The sequence below is a fragment of the Kwoniella pini genome, chromosome 3, assembly GCF_000512605.2.
Source record: "Kwoniella pini CBS 10737 chromosome 3, complete sequence".
In the NCBI taxonomy this organism is placed as follows: Eukaryota; Fungi; Basidiomycota; class Tremellomycetes; order Tremellales; family Cryptococcaceae; genus Kwoniella; species Kwoniella pini.
Window position 1 is genome coordinate 1,201,767 of NC_091718.1, and position 19,215 is coordinate 1,220,981.

Consider the following 19,215-nt stretch of genomic DNA (forward strand, 5'->3'; position numbering starts at 1 on the left):
AGTGAATGTTGCCACTCACCTTAATCGGACAATTTACCTTGTTCGGCAATCACGCGTTATAAGCGGGCATCAGAGTATCTAAGCTCGATATCGCACAAACGCATTCGCACGTTATCAACAATCTTCAAGATCTCATCCATCCTTTCAGTTGAAACACAACGTCAGACGATATCATACTCAATCTAGTACACTACAGCAGCATCTGCCAAAGCAACACCAATACTCCTATCAGAAAAGCGCAAACTTCATACCACGGGTGCATCATGCACATCCCATTAATCACAAATCTTGCCACTTCCATTCTTCCCCTTTTATTCTCATCCTCATCATCACTTGACACTCTTGAGTCCCCAGCAATAACGATACGACCTATACACGCGCATATCCACAAGTACAATTCCACAAGTTCGACTTTGTACTTTCACAACACTTCCTCGGAAGCTTCGTTTTATGCACGCGATTATCCCTTATCTACATTCAATGCCGATGTTTTATCGGATATACCGTCATTAGGTCCAGATGATCTGACTATACGCACGATCAAAACAACCATACGTCGTCCAAGGGTAAAACCGCCTACTATATTCTCCTGGATAATGTCACATCGGAAAGTTAATAATGGAATTATACCTTTCGGATTGAATAGCTCTGAGGAAATTTGGATAGCACCTGATATGAACTCCGATGATGGTGATTGGGAAGATGTTGAAGTTATCGCACCAGATATTAAGGATCGACAAACTTTAATAACTTTAGCTAAGATTACTAGTAATGCCTATGTATTGCCGGATAGTGGAGAATGGTGGCCTGTCGGTAAATTCAATAATCATACAGTTCCTTTTGGTTGGGATGATAATGCAGATGGTTTGAGGGGTCATATCGTGAGTTCAAGCTCGCGAGATCTAAATCTGACCCCTCAATATATCCAAATTCTGTGCGCTTTCAAAAAATCATATGAAGACATAAGCTGATCATGAACATATTCAACTAGTTTGCCGATCCGAAGAATGAGACCGTTATCATCTCAATGAAAGGTACTTCCGCCGGCGTACTTGGCTCAGGTGGACCAACAGCCAAGAACGACAAGTTTAATGTAGGTCACCAGTCTTCGTTAGAACCCTGATGAAGCTTATGTATCGGTCTGTAGGATAATCTGCTATTCTCATGCTGCTGCGCCCGAGTAGATTTCTCTTGGACGCCTGTTTGCGATTGTTATGCTGGTGGATGGAGGTGCGAACAAACTTGCTTGGAAGATGCGCTGGTCAACGAGAGTGTATACGCTACTGTCGGCACGGTGAGCGCACAAATTTCCATTTATCGTTTATTCCGCCATATATCTGCCCCGGAACACTCAGCTGAATATGTCATCTTTCTTTCGTAGAACCTATACAATAACGTTACGTACATGTATCCCAACGCCACGATCTGGCTTGTCGGGCATTCTGTAAGCTTCCACATTCTATCTCATGCAGGTAACATAGCTAATGCGTATCATACTTCAGCTGGGTGGATCACTATCAGCTCTGGTGGGCCTGTCGTTCGGGGCACCAGCAGTCACTTTCGAAGCTCCTGGTGATAAACAAGCGGCGTCGAGACTACATTTACCATTACCTCCCGGTATGCCAGCTGAGAAGACCGCTATCACTCACGTCTATCACACAGCCGATCCGATTCCTAACGGCGCTTGTAACGGTGCTTACTCTGGATGTTACGCTGCGGGTTTCGTGAGTAAATTCCCTCGATATATGAGGGCATGATTTCAACAGCTAAACAATCCACCTTTGCACCTCTCATGCAGGCTCTCGAATCAAAGTGTCATACCGGCCAAACGATCTTGTACGATACAGTGACCGTGAAAGGCTGGGCTGTTGATATAAGAACCCACAGAATCACGGACATAATAGATAAAGTATTAGTGGATCCATGGCCAGAAGTCGATAAACCTAAAAAACCAAGTACTCAACCGTCTTTGTTTAGTATGAATGGTGGATGGGATTTGGGTTTAGGAGGACAATGGTGGGGATGGGGAAGAAAAGGTCCTGGAAAAGATAAAGTTCCGAACGATGATGGTGGTGAGGGGGAGGAGGACGATGGTGATTGGGAAAAACATGGTGGTGTACCTCAAGCTGAAGCTGAAGATGATTGTGTCGATTGTTTCAAGTGGTAAGTGAGCCCTTAAGTCTCGATTGATGGACTTGACTGATTTGGACATCAATTAGGGAATTCGGTGATGGCTGGAATAACGATCCAAAGAAAAAGGCTCAAGAACTGTCAATCGCTGAAGCTAGGAGGAAAAATTCGAAAAGGCCTGAGACGGGATGATCGTCACGTTAGGAGGTCAGATATAGAAGCGCAAGATTATTCCGGAAATGGTGAAATATAGAATGATTGCAGTTTTACAATTTTTGTATGTGTGTAAATTGTTTTTCAGTATGTGTATAGTAGATCCGGTATAATGTGTTGTTGTTCAAGAGTGTTATGAAATTGTGATGGATTTAAAATGAATATCTCTACGTGCAATAAAATACAATATGCATCCATCAATGCGAGAAATCAAGAAAACCTAATTAATAAGTACTTAAAATTTAATTGATCATTTACCTCTTTCCACCAGATTTACTTTTTTTAGGCGGTGGTTTAACCTCATTTTCACTTTCACTTTCACTACTTTGATTTATATCTTCTTCATCTTCTTCATCTTCTTCATCAGAACTAACATCTTCAGCACCAATATCTTCATTCCATTCATCGTTTTCTTCTTGTTGAACACCAAATTTATCTTCATATTCGAAATCATCATCTTCTTCTTCATCATCATCATTTTCATCTTTTTCTGCAAATTTAATTTTTCTTTCTCTTAATCTTTGTAATTCTTCTTCTGGATCAATATCTGATAAACCTTCTACATCTAATTCATCATCATTTGATTCATCTTCATCTTCATCTTCATTATCATCTTGATTATTTTCACCTTTAATAGATTTACTGTTCTTTTTCTTTTCATTTTCTGCTTTCTTTCTAGCTACATTAGCAGCTTGTTCTAATCTTCTAGCTTCTTTTTGTTCTCTACGACGTTCATGTGATTCTTGCATTGATAAAGCTTCAGATTTTGATTTTTGAACTAAAAATTTTTATATTTAAAATATTTATTAGCGGGAAATTTCAAACACGATAATAACTATTATTTTTCAAATTTTTTTCAAAAAAAAAACATACCAAATTCATGGAATACAGTTTCACCTTCTCCTTTCTTACTTCCAACTAAACCTTCTACAACTTTTATTAATTTCAATTCCATTCTTGGTCCAGTTTCAATTAATCGTACAGCTTTTCTTTCTCCTTTTTTATTACCTCTTCCAACATAATCTTCAGGTAATTCAACTGCATTTGTATCTGATTCTCCTTCAGAAGCTTCAGTTTCAGACATACTATCATATCCTGCAGCAGTTGAAGCTTCTGATCCTGCTCTTTTTAACAAATAATCCGCTATATCTTCTGTATTTGATAAATTTGGTTGTTTTCTTGACACTTTTACAGTTCCAGTCGTGGATAAAAGTTTACGTACACGACGTGATACACCATGAGGACGTACTGTTATGGTGAAATGTCGGAATGATATACAGCCTGATTGATGGGAATAGGATAAAAGAAGGACTCGTCGGAAAGTTGGTAAGGCGGACTAGACGTAAAGTACTGTTAACTCTGTTTTTATTCATGTCACCAATACGCGATCAAATGAAATCCTAGTGACTTACCTTTTCAACTTGAATAGGAGGGAACAATCCTTGGAACATAGTACTCATCAGACGCAGTTGAGGAAGGGCTGGTCCATTTTGAGGTTGTTGAAAACTATTCATCACCAACTGTAGCAATCTCATCAGCTTAACTCTGCAAAAGGTTTCTTGTTAAGCCTAAAAGCTGACTTACCAATGGTGGATTACGGTATTCTCCTCCTGGTGATTTACCCACATTCCTCAAAGACGAATTCACCAAATCCCTATTGTCAAAATGTTAGCTCATTCAGAACATTTCTGCCTGGCAGTTTAAACTTGACGAAGCGCAGACTCACTTCATCAAACTATATTTATTCACTCTGAATGTCAAAGTTGGACCTTGAGGGAATCTGGCTACTCTCATATGTACGTTGGCAGCGTCCGTCAAAGTAAAAGCCATGAGATGTGTGACTTTTAAAGAAGGGGCGATGGTCAAATAATCTCTCAATCTTGCATTTGGTCTTTCTCTCAATCTAGTCGCTGTGTGAGGTTCCATTATTTTCCTCGTATCTCGAACTAATTGCGTTATCGATTTGGTGACGACACCAGACTGCAACATGGGTAAGCTTATGAGTCTAGACGTTATTGCTATGACAGGTGAACAGCTTACTTTAATGACGAATGATTTTGGTACATTCTCCTATAAAAGTTAAACACCTATCAGCTGTTGATCTGGGTTCCATATTTCTCGTTTCACTATTAACTCACCTCCGTTTCTCCTTTAGCCGGTCCCTTCAAATGTGTTCTATTCTTTCTTCTTGGTCGTGCCATTGTGTCAGATCAGTTGTATGTAATTGCTATCTGTGTTGAACAAGGTATCGAGATTAATTTGTTTTGATAATTTATGGTTGTAAGCAAGTGGACATGAAAAGTGGACCAGATTTGCGGAAATCTTGATCATAACGGTAGGCTCATTTAACTTTGTATAACTTCAGGAGTAATCACGTGATTATTGGACAAGTTGAGTCGGTTACTTCCGGCGGGGTGATGAAAAACGATCACGGAATCGATGGCCATGCATATGGTGGTGTGAGTCAGCATAAGCAATAACAAAACCATCTTAAGCTGATATAGAAATAACAAAAAAAAAGGGAAATTCATAGTTGAAGCATGACAAATAATTGACAGTTATTAGCATAACACATTGGTCTTGAAATTTCATCAACAATTTCATCCAGCCACAGTATAAAGTCACATTTCAGTCTTTCATGATTGGAAAGCTCAAGTTTACCTCTCCGTAAAGCTTATAATTCAATTCGGCAGACTTACCACAAACGGACTTGACCGGTTACTTCCTCGTTCTTCGGTCATACGAGTTTAAAAAATCAAACAAGAACACACTTTTTCCCGCTCATATTGTGACTAGACGCAATAATAATATATTCTGCGGAATATGCCATCAATTAGAACAATGTCACAATCAAGATCGCACCAATCTCTCACTCAAGGCGATCTAGATGTACTGTCATTTTTAACATCAGATTCTTCCACTCTTGGTCCATTACCCTCGACATCGCAAACTCAAGGTCAACAAAAAAAATCACTACCCAGAAGAGATAGTCCCATGGACGCTCTAATGATTAGTGCAGTCATTGCTGGAAGTGAGAAAATCAGCAGACACCATTTTGGACATGGTGGTGAGTGTTTTCCTATTTAATCAAGCTTTAATTCATTAGCACATGTCATCTCTTTGATCAATCCTTTCGACTTGTCATAGACTTGATTGCAAATGCCAACTGCTGATGCGCGATCCGTATACAGCCCGAACCGGAGCATACACATCGTGCGATGAATCTCGACCATCTTCCCCAGCTCCACAATTGCAACGTCTTGCTCTTCGATCAACTCAAGCACCTCGTAGTGAAAGACTACGCCTGGAAAGAGAATCAAAATTAAAGGTAGCCGGAGAACAAGGCCAGGGGTCATCTTCGGCCATACCCATACCTCAAGCTCAAAATCGACATGATACAATTTCTCCCTTGTCTAATTCTGTTGGGAAAGATGTCGGTAGTAGCAGATCAAAAAGGAAGATGTCTATGGATCCTACACCAATGTCTCAGACTCTGCAATTAGCTTCTCCTTCAGCTTCAAACTATTTTCACCCAACCCATTCATCATTATCCATCGTACCGAGTTCTTCAACATCCAGACCAAAAGTTAAATGTATGGCAAGAACACGTATACCCACACCCCACGGAGAATTATTTTTACATATTTACCATAACTCGGTAGATACGAAAGAACACCTCGCAATTGTCATCGATCCTATTCAGCTGGACCCAAAAGCTAAAAAAGCTGCACCTAAAGGTAGAAAAGAGATCAGAAGTATATCTTTAGACTCAGTTTGGCGTGAAGGTGAGACTGAGATGGAACGTTTGGTAAGAGGAGCATATACCGGTAGATTGTTACCTGGTCAAACTGAATCGAATCCTTCTCAAGAAGATATTGAGATGGCAGATAACGATGCTGCTCAAGCAAATGGAAACGAGGTAGAAGAAGATGTAAAGCCTTTAGTAAGAATTCATTCTGAATGTTATACAGGTGAAACTATTGGTTCAATGAGATGTGATTGTGGAGAACAATTAGATGAAGCTTTACGTCAAATCGCTTTACCACAAGAACTGAAATTACAAATTACTTCACAATTTCAACAACATGCTCATCTTTCTCATTTAAGGGAAGATTTATTACCAACACCAGATCCATCAAGATCTTCTTCACCTTCTAATAATTTGGGTAAATTTGTTCCAGGTAGAGGAGTTGTAATTTATTTAAGACAAGAAGGTAGAGGAATTGGATTATTAGAAAAAATTAGAGCATATAATTTACAAGATTTAGGTAATGATACAGTTACTGCAAATTTATTATTAGGACATGGTGCAGATGAAAGAAAATATGATATTGCAGCTGAAATGTTAAAAGATCTTGGATTAAAAGAAAATGGAATTAGATTATTAACAAATAATCCTGAAAAAGTAATTGGATTACAAAATGAAGGAATTAAAATTATTGAAAGAGTTGGAATGACTCCTAGAGATTGGCAATGTTTTACACAAAATGAAAATAATAATAATAATAATAATAATAATGAAGAAGAAGAACAAAAGAAAGAAAAAGAATTTAATGATTGGAGAGAAAGAAGAGCTGGTGTAGGTTTAATTGGTGCTGGATCTGCAAAAGGTATTGAACTTGAAAAATATTTAAGAACAAAAGTTGAAAGAATGGGTCATAGTGAGTTATATATAAAATATTTATAATTGTCAATTGCTTTGAATTCAAGTTAACTTGGAAAATTTGTTGATTTCTTAGTGATTGATATACCGGAAAATTTGCAATAATTTTGTCGAAGTCAATAGCAAGAAATATACGACGAGTGTTTTTGAACGAGAAAAGTCACACTATACCGAGATTTCTCCATTATATCCCTTTTTTCAATCTTATTAGCATACTTATATATCATGATCATGCAAATATGAATACAATCGTAGTATCATTTCATGTTACAATTCACATGATGATCAAGTGATTTCACTCTCAATTCACTTTACTTTTCATTTCACACACATATTGATCTATAATGTCAGACTCTACCAAAATACACACTTACGAATTTACTTTGATTAAATTTCGATTTAATTTATCAATAATTATATATTCACTTCATTTTTGAATCAAAAAGCGATAATAAAGTATTTTCAATTTTCGATAATCTATTTATATTTCTTTCATTTTTACTCTAATTTTATTAAATGCATATATGAACATAAATAAATAAATGATTTGAAAATTCGCTAATTAAATATTAAACTGAATTACAGAAGAAGTGCAGAATTGAAGAAAGAAAAAAAAGCAAAAAAGGGAAATATTACTGAATGATTAAAGGAAATATTGAAATAAAAGATTATTGCATATTATGAATGAATGTTTTAAAAACAAAACGTTTATTATTCATAAATTCAACAATTAATTTAATAGTATGACCATTTTATTTTACCTAGTTGAAAAACCATAAATTTCATTAACTGATCTAGCCATAATATCTTTAACAGGACCTAAGAGTCTTGTAAAAGCTTGTTCTCCTAAAAATGCAACTCTAAGTGGTCCAGAACCATCTGCTCTAATTGTAGCTGCACGAGTTTGTTTATTTAGTAAAGCGAGTTCTACAAAAGAAGAATAAAAAAACATCATAAGTTTTGAGTTATTCTTCCTTTACATATATATAGATATATATATATTGTGAAACCAAAACCCAAAAAAAAACCTCTCAACTCACCTCCGAAATAATCTCCTTTATTGTATCTTTTCACTACACTTTCTCTACCATCTTCACCTCTTTTAATTGCGATTGCATTTCCACTTTCAATCAAAAAGAATTCATCTCCTGCTTCACCTTGTTTAATTACATCTTCACCTTGATTAAAAGTTCTCGATTCAAGTACATCAGCAATTTTAGCTCTTTCTTGAGGTTGAAGAGATTGTAGTATTTGTACTTCGGATAAGAAGGATTCATACAATCTTCTCTTTCTTGATGTGTGCTATTATGACACCAAGTATCAATATGTTTTCTTCGCATGTGCATGTAAAGTTGGACTTACATCAAGTAAGATGGTTCTGAAAGATACTCTGTCGAGCGCCCAAAGTGTACAAGGAGTAATAGACAGAATCGAAGCCGCTCGAGGAGCACTAGGATGGTAAACAGAAAATTAATTATGTTTATTTGAACGAAACGTACGTGACGAAGATATGCTCACTTGTGCATCAAAGCAAGTTCACCAAACGAACTACCTTCTTTACAAGTTGCAACCTTCTTACCAAGTAATGGTCTATCACCTTTTTCAGGATCAATTACTTGTCCATCCTTCTTAACGAAAATATCGAGTTCTCCACTTTCTACAATGTAGAAATAATCCCCTGCAGCACCTTGTTCAATGATCATTTCCCCAGCAGAGATGGTAGTTTCTTTCATAGCAGCCAAAACATCTGTTTCTTGCTCTTCATCGAGATTTCGAAATAGGAAATTAGGTTTGATGGCTTGTCTAATCCTTTGAAGTTGTTCTTCAGTTTTAGGGAAAGAAGGAATTGCATTATTGTTTGAATTTGGGTTTGGTGTAGCTTCGTCCTCTTCTTCCATTGTCGTTTCTAACAATCCACCTGAAGCTGCGAATCCTCTTTGATTAGTAGGAACAAGGGATTCAGCAGAAACGGAAGTTCGTCTACCCAAAGCATAAGATGGAATAGGCGGTTCATCATGAGCTTCCTCATTGATGGTATTATTGATAGCACCAAATGGAGATGAGTTAAAAGTTGGAGCACCACTTGAAGGTGGGAAAGAAGAAGCACTTTCACTAAATGGACTATTATCTGTACCTGGTCCTGGAGAACCGAAAGAAGGGCTAAAGATAGGTTGATGTTGTTGTTGAGGATTTGAACCTGTTGGAACGGTTGCTCTTCTAGGTCCACCAGCACCAAATGGTGAGTCGGCAGGACCTTGTTCTGAGAAAGGCGACAAAGCGTGTGGGCCCAAATCTGATGCTACTCCTGGTGCACTGAAACCTAATGAACCTGGTGCGCCCTTTCGACCAGTAGATGAGGGTTTGGAGTTTTGTCTCTATGCGGAGAAATGTACGTCAGCGTTGAAGCTTGGACTACAGAGTACTTCTTGTGAACGTGACTAGTGTTTGGATGGAGCCGTACTCACCTCTTGTCTAAGTTTGCCCTGGAACCAATCTGCACCCCATTGAATCACGTCTTTAGGTTGATCCCTAGCTACGTCTCGATTGAGGTCATTGAGGATGTTGGTCCAAGTCGTAGACATCTTGTATGATTACTTGGATATCTAAAAGTGAGAGAGAGAGAGAGCGAAGAAGGGACAGACAGGCGTGGTAATATTTTTGCGTCTCTATACAAAGATGTGTGAGAAGTGAAAGGCTGAATTGAGTGAAGCTAACCGGTTATAACGAGATTGAAAAGATCGACGTGTGTGTCGATTTATTTCCTTAACTCTCCTTTATATGCGTATCTAACTTGAACTGATGTGATTTAGAGTAAAGAGATGTAAGGAAGATGATGACCCGAGGAAGGATGTATATACTCAGAGAAGTATGCAGAATGTAATCAATGAATGAATGTGAATAAGCATGTAATAAGTATGAAAGCGGATGGATGGCCCAAAGCGGAAGTGCGAGGTTATAGTTTGTCACTTCATTGCATTTAGCGTATATATAATTCCTCCACCATAGCATTCTTTCTGCCTGAATGGCGCGTTATATTACTCAGTATGACAGCATCACTAATCGCCCTGAATACAAAGTCTCAGGAACCGGTCTAGTGAGTAGGGTCTTTAAGCAATAATTTGTATTGGCAATTACAAAATAATCACAATTGACGGGATTTGAATATCGTTAAATCGTAATGAGATTAGGAACGTTGAGGATCGACTTCAAGTTGACGCGTGGATTCGGTCAGGAGAAGTCCGTTGATTAAGTCATGACGTTTCATCATGTCCTTCGCAAAGTCGTTATCTATTAAAACTTCTGGTTTGTCCTGGAATGTCATACAAGCACTTGATTCTTGATCAGCAATCATGAGCATAAGCCAGTAATTTTAGGTTGTAGGTTGATTCAATTGTCTGGCAGTTCTCATACAGCCGCATGACCAGGCTGTCATTAGGCATCTCTCTACGATGTCGACAGAATCAGATGAAGAATTAGCTTCTATAGGACAAAGTATCTCGTTGAATGATGGTCATACATCAACAACCTCCGAATTGCCGAAGAATGCCCTCGATATACTGACTAATGGATCTGAAAGTATGATACCAAGCGACCGACCTCTTATTGTAGGGAGCAGTAAATCGGGATTCGGCGAACAATCACGTAAATCTAGCTCAAGCGAGGACAGCGATAATGACAGTGTATGCGAGTGAGTTTGTTGATGATCAAGTTTTATGATCCTTGCTCAAATGACAGATAGATCATTGGAAAAGAAGATACATGCGGTATCGTATCAAGTGGCTACACTTTTAGATCGTATATATGGTAGGTATCCTAGTTTCGTTGTCATGAATACTTGCGCTAATTGGAAAATCAAGAAATACAAGAGCTACGTCACTTGTCTGTCCCTTCCACCTCGATCGAACAATCAGCACCATCACGAATAGATGGATTACTTTCATCTCTTTCCGACTCCACACTCCTACTCAGACCACAAATCACTTCTTTGTCATCCGTCGTTGCTCTTTATGCTGGGCCACACACAAAGGAGCTTCGAGATGGAATGGAAGAAGTCATGGAAGATTGGAAGAAAGTGGAGGATCAACAAAGATGGCTACTCGAAGAAATGAAGGAAGATGGTTGGCTCATACGGTTCAGGACGTATGTCGCAATTCAGCTCCCTCAATCCACACATCAAGATTAACATTGATGAATAGGACTGCTGATCAAGCGGAAGCGATGATGGAACCCTTACAGAAGAGTTTGATGGAGTGTCAGGTAAATTTGATGAGATGTTCCAGTTGACGTGTGCTAAGGCATTTGGCTGGTCCAGGCATATGTCAAGAAAATAACAGATCATCCGTCGCACGAAACCCTGCAATCCGGATTTGATGATCGACCTAGTATCGAGAAGTTGCGGAAGCTAACAAAAAGTCATGAATCAATGACAAGGTGAGTGTTACTAGGAATGAGACCGTGAAAAATTTCGATTCAGCTGATTATGGTCCTGTCATAAAGAACATATGTACCGAGCATAAATAAGATACTGAAAATGATGGATAAGAGCATATCCGATCGGCCTATCAAGAATGGGGAATCGCTAAGAAGGTGAGGTAGAGTGGCCCTATCATCGTCGTATGCTATGAGCCGTGCTGATTTCTGATTGTAAGTGCAGGTTCAGCGAGATGAGTCAACGCTGGTCAAGCCTGCAGAAACAGCTTCAACAGCTTCACGCACGGACACAGTTCACCATATCCCATCATCAGGCTGAGATAGAATTTCTGGACGACGGGGATGATGTCGAGCTGTTGGCCGATGTTACTTCACCTTATAGCTCTAACGACTCAAGGAGCGATTATTTCGGTCAAACCACGAATAAATCTCGAGAATCCACTTCATCCAGCTATGGCTCATCTCGCACTAGGCTGAGTTACGATAACAACTCTCCTAGAGGTCATCAATCATCCGTTGTATCAACTGCCTCGAATCGATCTCCGCGACAAGCTTTGCCTCGTACACATACCTCTCCCTCTGTGAAGGCTAATCAGGGTTCCACGCTATCACCCGAATCAGCTATGAAGCCTCTCCCCCTACGTCGGAGAACCTCAATCCTTTCGGCTGGTTCGTCGTCTACAGCACGCAACCCACAGGCAGAAAGACCCAGGTGGAACTCCTCGCCCAAAGTACCCACCGAAACAAATACAACCCAGACTCCAAACATGACGAGGCGACTAGGTGCTTTGCCTAGATCAGTTAGTCCTGCACCAAGCAGTACCTCAATGACCTCGACCATGTCCCGCAGAATGAGCAGGATACCTGTAGCCAGTCCGACTGCGAAATTTCCAGGATACGCATCGCCTTGTCGCAGGTCAGATGATGAAGTATCTTTACCTGGTCTCACTGTGTCGAATTCACAATCAAGAACACTGTTGGCCGAACCTTCTTCCGTGAATCGCAATCAGCATCATTTGGAAAAAGCAAGGATGGGCCTGATGACCCCTGAACCACCAAGACCAAGACCGAGCTCGACTTTCTCTTCATTTTCAAGAGGGGCAAACACGCCGACTATGGGTAATCGGACAGTCTCAAGTGGATCTACTCCACGTACGGCGACAGTAGGAAGAGTCAGTATGGGAGGATCTAGAGGTGCACCTCCTTCGGCTTTTAGAATAACTTCTCCTACACCAAGTGGAAATGTAAATGGAAATAGTATTTCAAGACCTTCATCTAGAATAAGCTTAATGTCATTTTCAAATTTCAATAATATAAATGTAGAAGATTTAAAAGAATTTATACCTTCAAAATATGATTTATTAGATCAAGAAATCAATCTTTTATTGAATGACATAGGATTCAAGTTATTCGTAAGTAGATTGGATGAACCTTTAAAAAGAGGTCAAAGAAAAAATGAAAATGAAGAATGGAAAGGTGAATTTATATTTGGTCCACCGGAAAGAGAAAAATCAAATTCTGTTAAATTGTTAAATATTGCTGGGATTAAATCTGGAACTGCTAGAAGAACTAAATGTCTTATAAGACATAAAGGTCAATGGGTAGATCTGAGAATGGAATTAGAAAGGAGAACGAGAGAGTATAGTGATTATTTGGAAGATGATGAAACTTTTTGAAATGATTTATCATATCTCATGATGGAAGACAATGTTACTGGATGGACTATAAACTTATCAACGAGGGAAGGGTTGTATACTACGTCGGAATTCGCGGTCGTTATGCATCATAGGGTCATTGAATGTCTGATCTCCGTATGACTTGACTTTAATTCGAGAAGAGCAGATCCAAATTTATCATTACGTAAATAAGATTGCTTGCACGCGTCTACCTCATGGTCTTGATGACTCTAGGGCGTAGCAAAGGTGTAGGAATCCAACCGTAATTCCGAACCCAATTACAAGTTGTAGTTTCTTTGATTGTTATAATCGCAAGTACAGGTAATCAACGATAGTAAGATCATCGTATGCTCATAGATCACACGGGTACTACCGAACATTTCATACTCCTTTGACGAGATAAAGATATCATTGACAGTCAAAGATTAAACTTGAATTCCTCGTCATCATTACGACTCCCGGAGAACTTGTCAATCCTTCCTTTGAGAAAACGAGAAGACGCAACATCGTCAATACAGTCAAGTATACCAAGAACGAAGCATTATTCTGTTATAGGTTCATCATAAACAAATACTAGATTGAATCATTTCCTGGAGGACATCGTCTAAGCAATCAATAATAACAAAATGTCTTCGCCGCCTACATCACCCCCAGCAGCTAAGCGACAACGTTTAGAATCTACTCTCGAGGGAAATATCGCACCTTCATCACCGTCAACATCAACGCAAGTAAATGGACATACAAATGGAAGTTCATCTTCAGCTCCTATAGCAACTTCGGCACCTTCATTACCTGTAGCTTCTTCATCAAATCTCAAAGAAGAAAGCGATGATGAAGAGGAAGAAGAAGAAGAAGTAGGAATCAAAAATGAGGAAGATGATGGTAGTCATAGAGATATGTATCTTGATACGGTGAGCTTTTATACTTTAAACTGGATGTATGTGTTCTAATCCAACTTTGGTATGTAGATATCTCGACAAAATCTTGATTTTGATTTTGAAAGATTATGTTCAAAATCACTTAGTAATATTAATGTTTATGCTTGTTTAGTATGTGGAAAATATTTTCAAGGAAGAGGTAGAGGTAGTTGGGCATATAGACATGCTGTTGGTGAAAATCATAGAGTATGGTTAAATTTATCTACTGAAAAAGTAAGTATCTTAAATTGTTAACTCAATTGAACTAAATATCCAAATTGACATTTTGGTATTTTAACAGTTTTACGTTTTACCTGAAGGATATCTCGTATCTGATCCATCATTAAATGATATAATTCAAGTTTTAAATCCACGTTATGATAATAAAGATATTGAAAAACTTTCAAATGGATTAACAAAATTATCTTATACATTAAATAATCAATCTTATAGACCAGGTTATATTGGAATTAATAATATAAAATCAAATGATTATTTAAATGTTATAATTCAATTATTATTACATATTCCACCAATTAGAAATTTTTTTCTTTTAGAATTAGAATCAGATTTAACAAAAAAAGAAAATAAATCAACAGAATTAGTTAAAAGATTATCAACTTTAACAAAAAGATTATGGAATAATAATTTATTTAAATCACAAATTTCACCACATGATTTTTTACAAGAAGTAAATAAAAGAAGTAATGGTAAATTTAAAACAACAGAACAAGGTGATCCAGTTGAATTTTTAAGTTGGTTAATTAATACTTTACATAAAGATTTAGGTGGAAATAAAAAATCAAATTCTTCAATAATTTATAAATCTTTTCAAGGAAAAGTTCAAATTCAAACTCAACAAGTTATTATTCATAAAGAATATTCAAGACCTGTTTTCGATATTGGACGTGGTAAGTTTTAGTCCTTCACTTTATCTATTTAATGTAGTATTATACTTTAGCAAGTGACTGATAAGAGCCTTAACGCTGATATGCTAAACGCCAATTGCAGATACACAAACCATATCCTCTCCTTTCTTGTTCCTCGCCTTGGACTTACCACCAACTCCTTTATTTACAGATGTAAATGAGAAAAAGATTATTCCACAAGTACCACTGTCTACTATCCTTGCTAAATTCGACGGAAAAACAACACAGGTGAGTACATCCACATTTCCCCTATCGGCTGAATCATCATTTTTCACTTGCTGATGTGATCATTCTGTCATATTGTTATATAGGAGTTCGGGCCAACGTTGAAACGACATCATCTGACTAGACTTCCACCATATCTCATATTACATATTAAAAGATTCACCAAGAATAATTTCGTCTCTGAACGTAATCCGACTATTGTCAATTTCCCTCTTAAAGGTGTAGACGTTAGTGATTGTAAGTGTATTGTGTTTTCCACTATAAGTAGATGCTTATTTAAGTATTTTTACTGAAAATTGCTGATAATGATTAACGATTAGACGTTGATCCTAAACCAACTGATCCAATGTATACTCAATATGATCTTTTATCAAACGTAACTTTAGATACAACAAAATCATCAACAGAAACAAGTGGTTTAGGACCTGGAATAACTGCTAAAAAGAAAAAACAATCAAATGGATCAGATGAAAATTCTTTAAATTGGAAAATTCATATTAAAGCAGGTAAAAGTAATAATAATCATTCAAATTCAAATTTTGATGAAGAACAACAAGGTGAAAAATGGTATGAAATGCAAGATTTAAGAGTTGAGAATGTTACACCTGAAATTGTTTTTTTAGGTGAAACTGTTATTCAAGTTTGGGAAAGAAGAGATTTGAGTTAATTAATCAATTTGAATTGATGATTTTCTAATTTTATAGATGAATTATGTATATGTATATATATATATATATCATATTGATTCATTAATTGATTAATTTGTTATTTAATGGTGTATATTTATTTTTAAATGCATTTTCATCATCATGTTTACTTCTTTAAATATACGTTGACATTTCCGTAACAAACAAATTACAATTAACTTCCGTAATTTTAAAATACAATTTTTTGGAAAATTAATGAAATCTCTTTTGAATAAAATATGTAAAATCATATATATTTATATATTTATTCATATTTGCTTGGGTAATTAAGATGAAAATCTTATATTATTCATTAACAATTTCGTTTTTTTGTTTCTTTTGAATGAATTTTATTTTCTTAAATTTTTTCAAATGCAAAACCCATATATAAATCTAATTTTTTTTTTTTTTTTTTAAAAAAAAGTCAAAAAATCTTATTCTCAAAATTTTTTATATAAAAAAAAAAAAAAAACTTACTTGCAGCTTCCCATTGATCTTCATTCATTGAACTTTCACCATTATTATTAATTACACCCATTTTACCTAATAAAGGACCAAAATCTCTTGATTCTTTTTCTTCTTGTAAAATATCATGAAATGGTTTTTTATAAATTAATTTTAATTTATATTCCATTGCTAGGCTATAAATTTTTTTAAAATTAAATAAAAAGAAATTTTTTTTTTCGAAAATTGTAAATAAAAAAAAAAAAAACCTACTTTACAAAATTTTCCCAATCAACTACATATTCTGGAACATCTTCAACTGCATCCATAAGATAAAATCTATATTGATGTCCATAAATTCCTTTATGTTTTTTTTCATTAAATTGTACAAAATAACATGAATTACCAAATTTTAATTCTTCATCATCTTCTGATAATTCATTTAATTTTGATCTGCCCCATTAAAAAAAAACTAATATAATCAATTTAAATTATAACTTCAATTACTGTTTTTTATCACTTACAAAAGTAATTCTGCATTTGGAATTGTACCTATAAATGTACCACCTTTTCTTAAATATCTTGAAACATTTTCAATCATCATTCTAACTTTTGATACTGATTCAAAAGCATAATGCATACAAAATTGCATTGTGACATTATCGTATAGTTCTTTTTGTTGAAGTTGTTCAGGTAAAATTTCGCCGAGTGGTTTCTAAAAATCAAGAACGTCAAACGTTAGACCAATTGATCTTTCTGTGATACATGATTCACTTACCGAGTAACAATCGTATGCAAAGAAAAATCCATCAAATCTACCTTGCATCCTTTGATATCTCTCGGCAGCTTGTTGAACTGACGTCTCAGCGATATCTAATTTTGACAAGACGAAGATCAGCTTTTACAATGTGTCAAATGGAGCATTGACAAAAGCTGCTCACCTATTCCTACATAAAGCATGATTCTAGCTTGTTTCCACTTATTCAAGTCTCCGCCTTTCCCACAGCCTATATCCAGTACTTTACCTTGAGGTCTATGAGCAAATTTTCCAATTAAGACAGATTTGATCCAGTTGTTAAATTTTTTTAGTCCGATTATAGGCGAGAACTCTCTCCCTTCAACGCCTACTTCAGGTCTCGAATTATCTATTCCCACCGAAAGCCCTGGTCAGCTTTGATCCCCGAAAGGGCTTGAAATTCACTCACAATGATCTGCTACAGCTGCGTTATTACCAACATAATGGGTTTCACTGACCTTCCTTCTTTGTAAATCGTTACCTTGCCCGTAGTAATCCTCGTCTCTATCACTGGCTCTCTTCAAACGATTCTGATTTCCTCCATCATAATCGCTTCCTACTGGCCTTCTACCTCTCTGTAATTGACCTCTGTTACCGGGTGTAGGTGGTTCTTCGAAAGCAGGAGGATAGAAGCCATGTTGTCCACCACCATAAGCTGAGCCAGGCGTAGGAGTGACAGAAGGTCGACCTATTGAAGCTCGATCATCAACATAGCTTTGTGATCTGTGATATCGATCTTCCTCTTGTGGAGGGAAGTAAGAATTCCCTTCCTCGGTTGGGTAAGCGGAGGTTTTTGGTCCGGGAGAAGGACCAGACCATGAAGGTAAGGGTTTTTGTGCCTTTCTTTTCCTCCTGAGTGGATTGTTCTGAACTGATTTGTCCTTATAGTAAGCCAATTCATCTGCTTCAATAGGGTTTTGTATGCTTGTGGATTGACTTATCCTCTTAGGGTTGTATGGTACCACTCTGACTATAGGTGAAGGGGATCGGATAGGTGTCAGACGAGGTGCAGGATAAGCCGAGGAGGAGTTTTGACTTGATCGTCTGATTGGCATTGGCCCTCCTGCAACTATTGAATCTGTATATCGCCGTCCGCCAGCAGAGCTGGAAGAAGTGGGCCTAGGCTGATCCTCTGATAGCCTCCTTGTGGATGTCGATGGTGAGGCAGCGGGATATGATTGTTGCGATTGAGGGTGAGGTTGATAACCGAATGGGTGGGAACTACTCGATGCTGAACCTGGTCTTGAGGAAGTGTAAGGTAAAGACTGATGTTGACTCCTGGGGGACACTGATATGCTTGGAGAGCGCACAGGAAGAGGTGGATATCCACCTCCTCCCGGTGTACGCTGTTCATAAGGATACATTTCGTGTGGATGTATAGGTTGTTGAGGTGGCAACATCGGCCTCTGATGTGTTTGACCGTGACCTGATAGGGGGCCGGAAATTTGCCTTTGATGGGGTTGAGAGGGTTCACCATATTGTACGGGATATCCTTGATCATATGGATACGGCACTTGTCCGTAGGGGTGCATCTGTATCGGGGTTTGAGGTAAAGGAACGGTAGGTTTTTGCGGACTCATTCCAGGATGAGGTGATTTGGAAGTAGCTGATCTTGATCTAGGATATGCTGAAGCAGGAGTAGCAGGAGTAAGGAAACCATTAGGGTCTAACATGTGTTGACGAGAACCAGGAGATTGATTCGAAGGAGATGAACGAGGTAAAGAAGAATTCGAATTGGTTTTAGATATAGGTTGAGTCGAAGTATTGTTTAATAACCGATTTATATGGGTTCTTGAACCGCTATCTTCCCCTTCTTCAGGTATTGAAGAAACACTCGCTGTCCTCTCACTTCCTCGTCTTGATTCTGGAGGAGGTCCATCGTTCAATAATCCTCTCAAACTGCTAGGTCCAGGTCCCGATCCAATTGATCCACCCGGGGGCGGTGAATATGATAGTGAGTGCTGTTGGCTTAAAGATGGTCGACCATTGGACGATACGTCATCTCTATCATATCCTGCGATGGGTGGCGTTGGGTATTTGAAAGGGTCGCCCTTGACGACTGAAGGTGAAGGTACTTCACAATCTCGTATAGGATCGTACACCAT

At 37.6% G+C, this 19,215-nt stretch overlaps 7 protein-coding genes across 7 annotated transcripts; 4 read left to right on the forward strand and 3 right to left on the reverse strand.

The window, feature by feature from the left end:
* Positions 1-263: 263 nt before the first annotated feature.
* Positions 264-2,322, forward strand: I206_102642 (uncharacterized protein; the record flags this gene model as incomplete). Its single annotated transcript, XM_019154749.1, has 7 exons — positions 264-881; positions 992-1,093; positions 1,148-1,294; positions 1,382-1,444; positions 1,503-1,724; positions 1,799-2,163; positions 2,220-2,322. The coding sequence occupies 7 exons, from the start codon at positions 264-266 to the stop codon at positions 2,320-2,322; spliced, it is 1,620 nt and encodes a 539-aa protein (XP_019012152.1).
* A 275-nt stretch (positions 2,323-2,597) lies between these two features.
* On the reverse strand, positions 2,598-4,544 carry I206_102643 (uncharacterized protein; the record flags this gene model as incomplete). Its single annotated transcript, XM_019154750.1, has 7 exons — positions 2,598-3,121; positions 3,217-3,679; positions 3,756-3,863; positions 3,928-3,997; positions 4,070-4,323; positions 4,384-4,413; positions 4,482-4,544. The coding sequence occupies 7 exons, from the start codon at positions 4,542-4,544 to the stop codon at positions 2,598-2,600; spliced, it is 1,512 nt and encodes a 503-aa protein (XP_019012153.1).
* Positions 4,545-5,184: 640 nt separating this feature from the next.
* I206_102644 (GTP cyclohydrolase II) lies at positions 5,185-7,111 on the forward strand (the record flags this gene model as incomplete). The annotated part of the gene is made up of 3 exons (XM_019154751.2): positions 5,185-5,410; positions 5,535-7,004; positions 7,083-7,111. 3 exons carry the CDS (start codon positions 5,185-5,187, stop codon positions 7,109-7,111), a joined length of 1,725 nt encoding a protein of 574 aa, XP_019012154.2.
* Positions 7,112-7,763: 652 nt separating this feature from the next.
* Positions 7,764-9,588, reverse strand: I206_102645 (uncharacterized protein; the record flags this gene model as incomplete). The annotated part of the gene is made up of 5 exons (XM_070202599.1): positions 7,764-7,933; positions 8,047-8,308; positions 8,369-8,456; positions 8,525-9,381; positions 9,472-9,588. 5 exons carry the CDS (start codon positions 9,586-9,588, stop codon positions 7,764-7,766), a joined length of 1,494 nt encoding a protein of 497 aa, XP_070058700.1.
* Positions 9,589-10,455: 867 nt separating this feature from the next.
* I206_102646 (uncharacterized protein) lies at positions 10,456-13,113 on the forward strand (the record flags this gene model as incomplete). The annotated part of the gene is made up of 7 exons (XM_019154753.1): positions 10,456-10,694; positions 10,746-10,810; positions 10,864-11,146; positions 11,203-11,263; positions 11,319-11,437; positions 11,504-11,593; positions 11,661-13,113. The coding sequence occupies 7 exons, from the start codon at positions 10,456-10,458 to the stop codon at positions 13,111-13,113; spliced, it is 2,310 nt and encodes a 769-aa protein (XP_019012156.1).
* Positions 13,114-13,739: 626 nt separating this feature from the next.
* On the forward strand, positions 13,740-15,851 carry I206_102647 (uncharacterized protein; the record flags this gene model as incomplete). Its single annotated transcript, XM_019154754.1, has 6 exons — positions 13,740-14,024; positions 14,082-14,264; positions 14,332-14,941; positions 15,042-15,187; positions 15,271-15,421; positions 15,505-15,851. The coding sequence occupies 6 exons, from the start codon at positions 13,740-13,742 to the stop codon at positions 15,849-15,851; spliced, it is 1,722 nt and encodes a 573-aa protein (XP_019012157.1).
* A 377-nt stretch (positions 15,852-16,228) lies between these two features.
* Positions 16,229-19,215, reverse strand: I206_102648 (uncharacterized protein; the record flags this gene model as incomplete). The annotated part of the gene is made up of 7 exons (XM_019154755.1): positions 16,229-16,263; positions 16,348-16,511; positions 16,588-16,767; positions 16,839-17,029; positions 17,093-17,187; positions 17,256-17,459; positions 17,520-19,215. The coding sequence occupies 7 exons, from the start codon at positions 19,213-19,215 to the stop codon at positions 16,229-16,231; spliced, it is 2,565 nt and encodes an 854-aa protein (XP_019012158.1).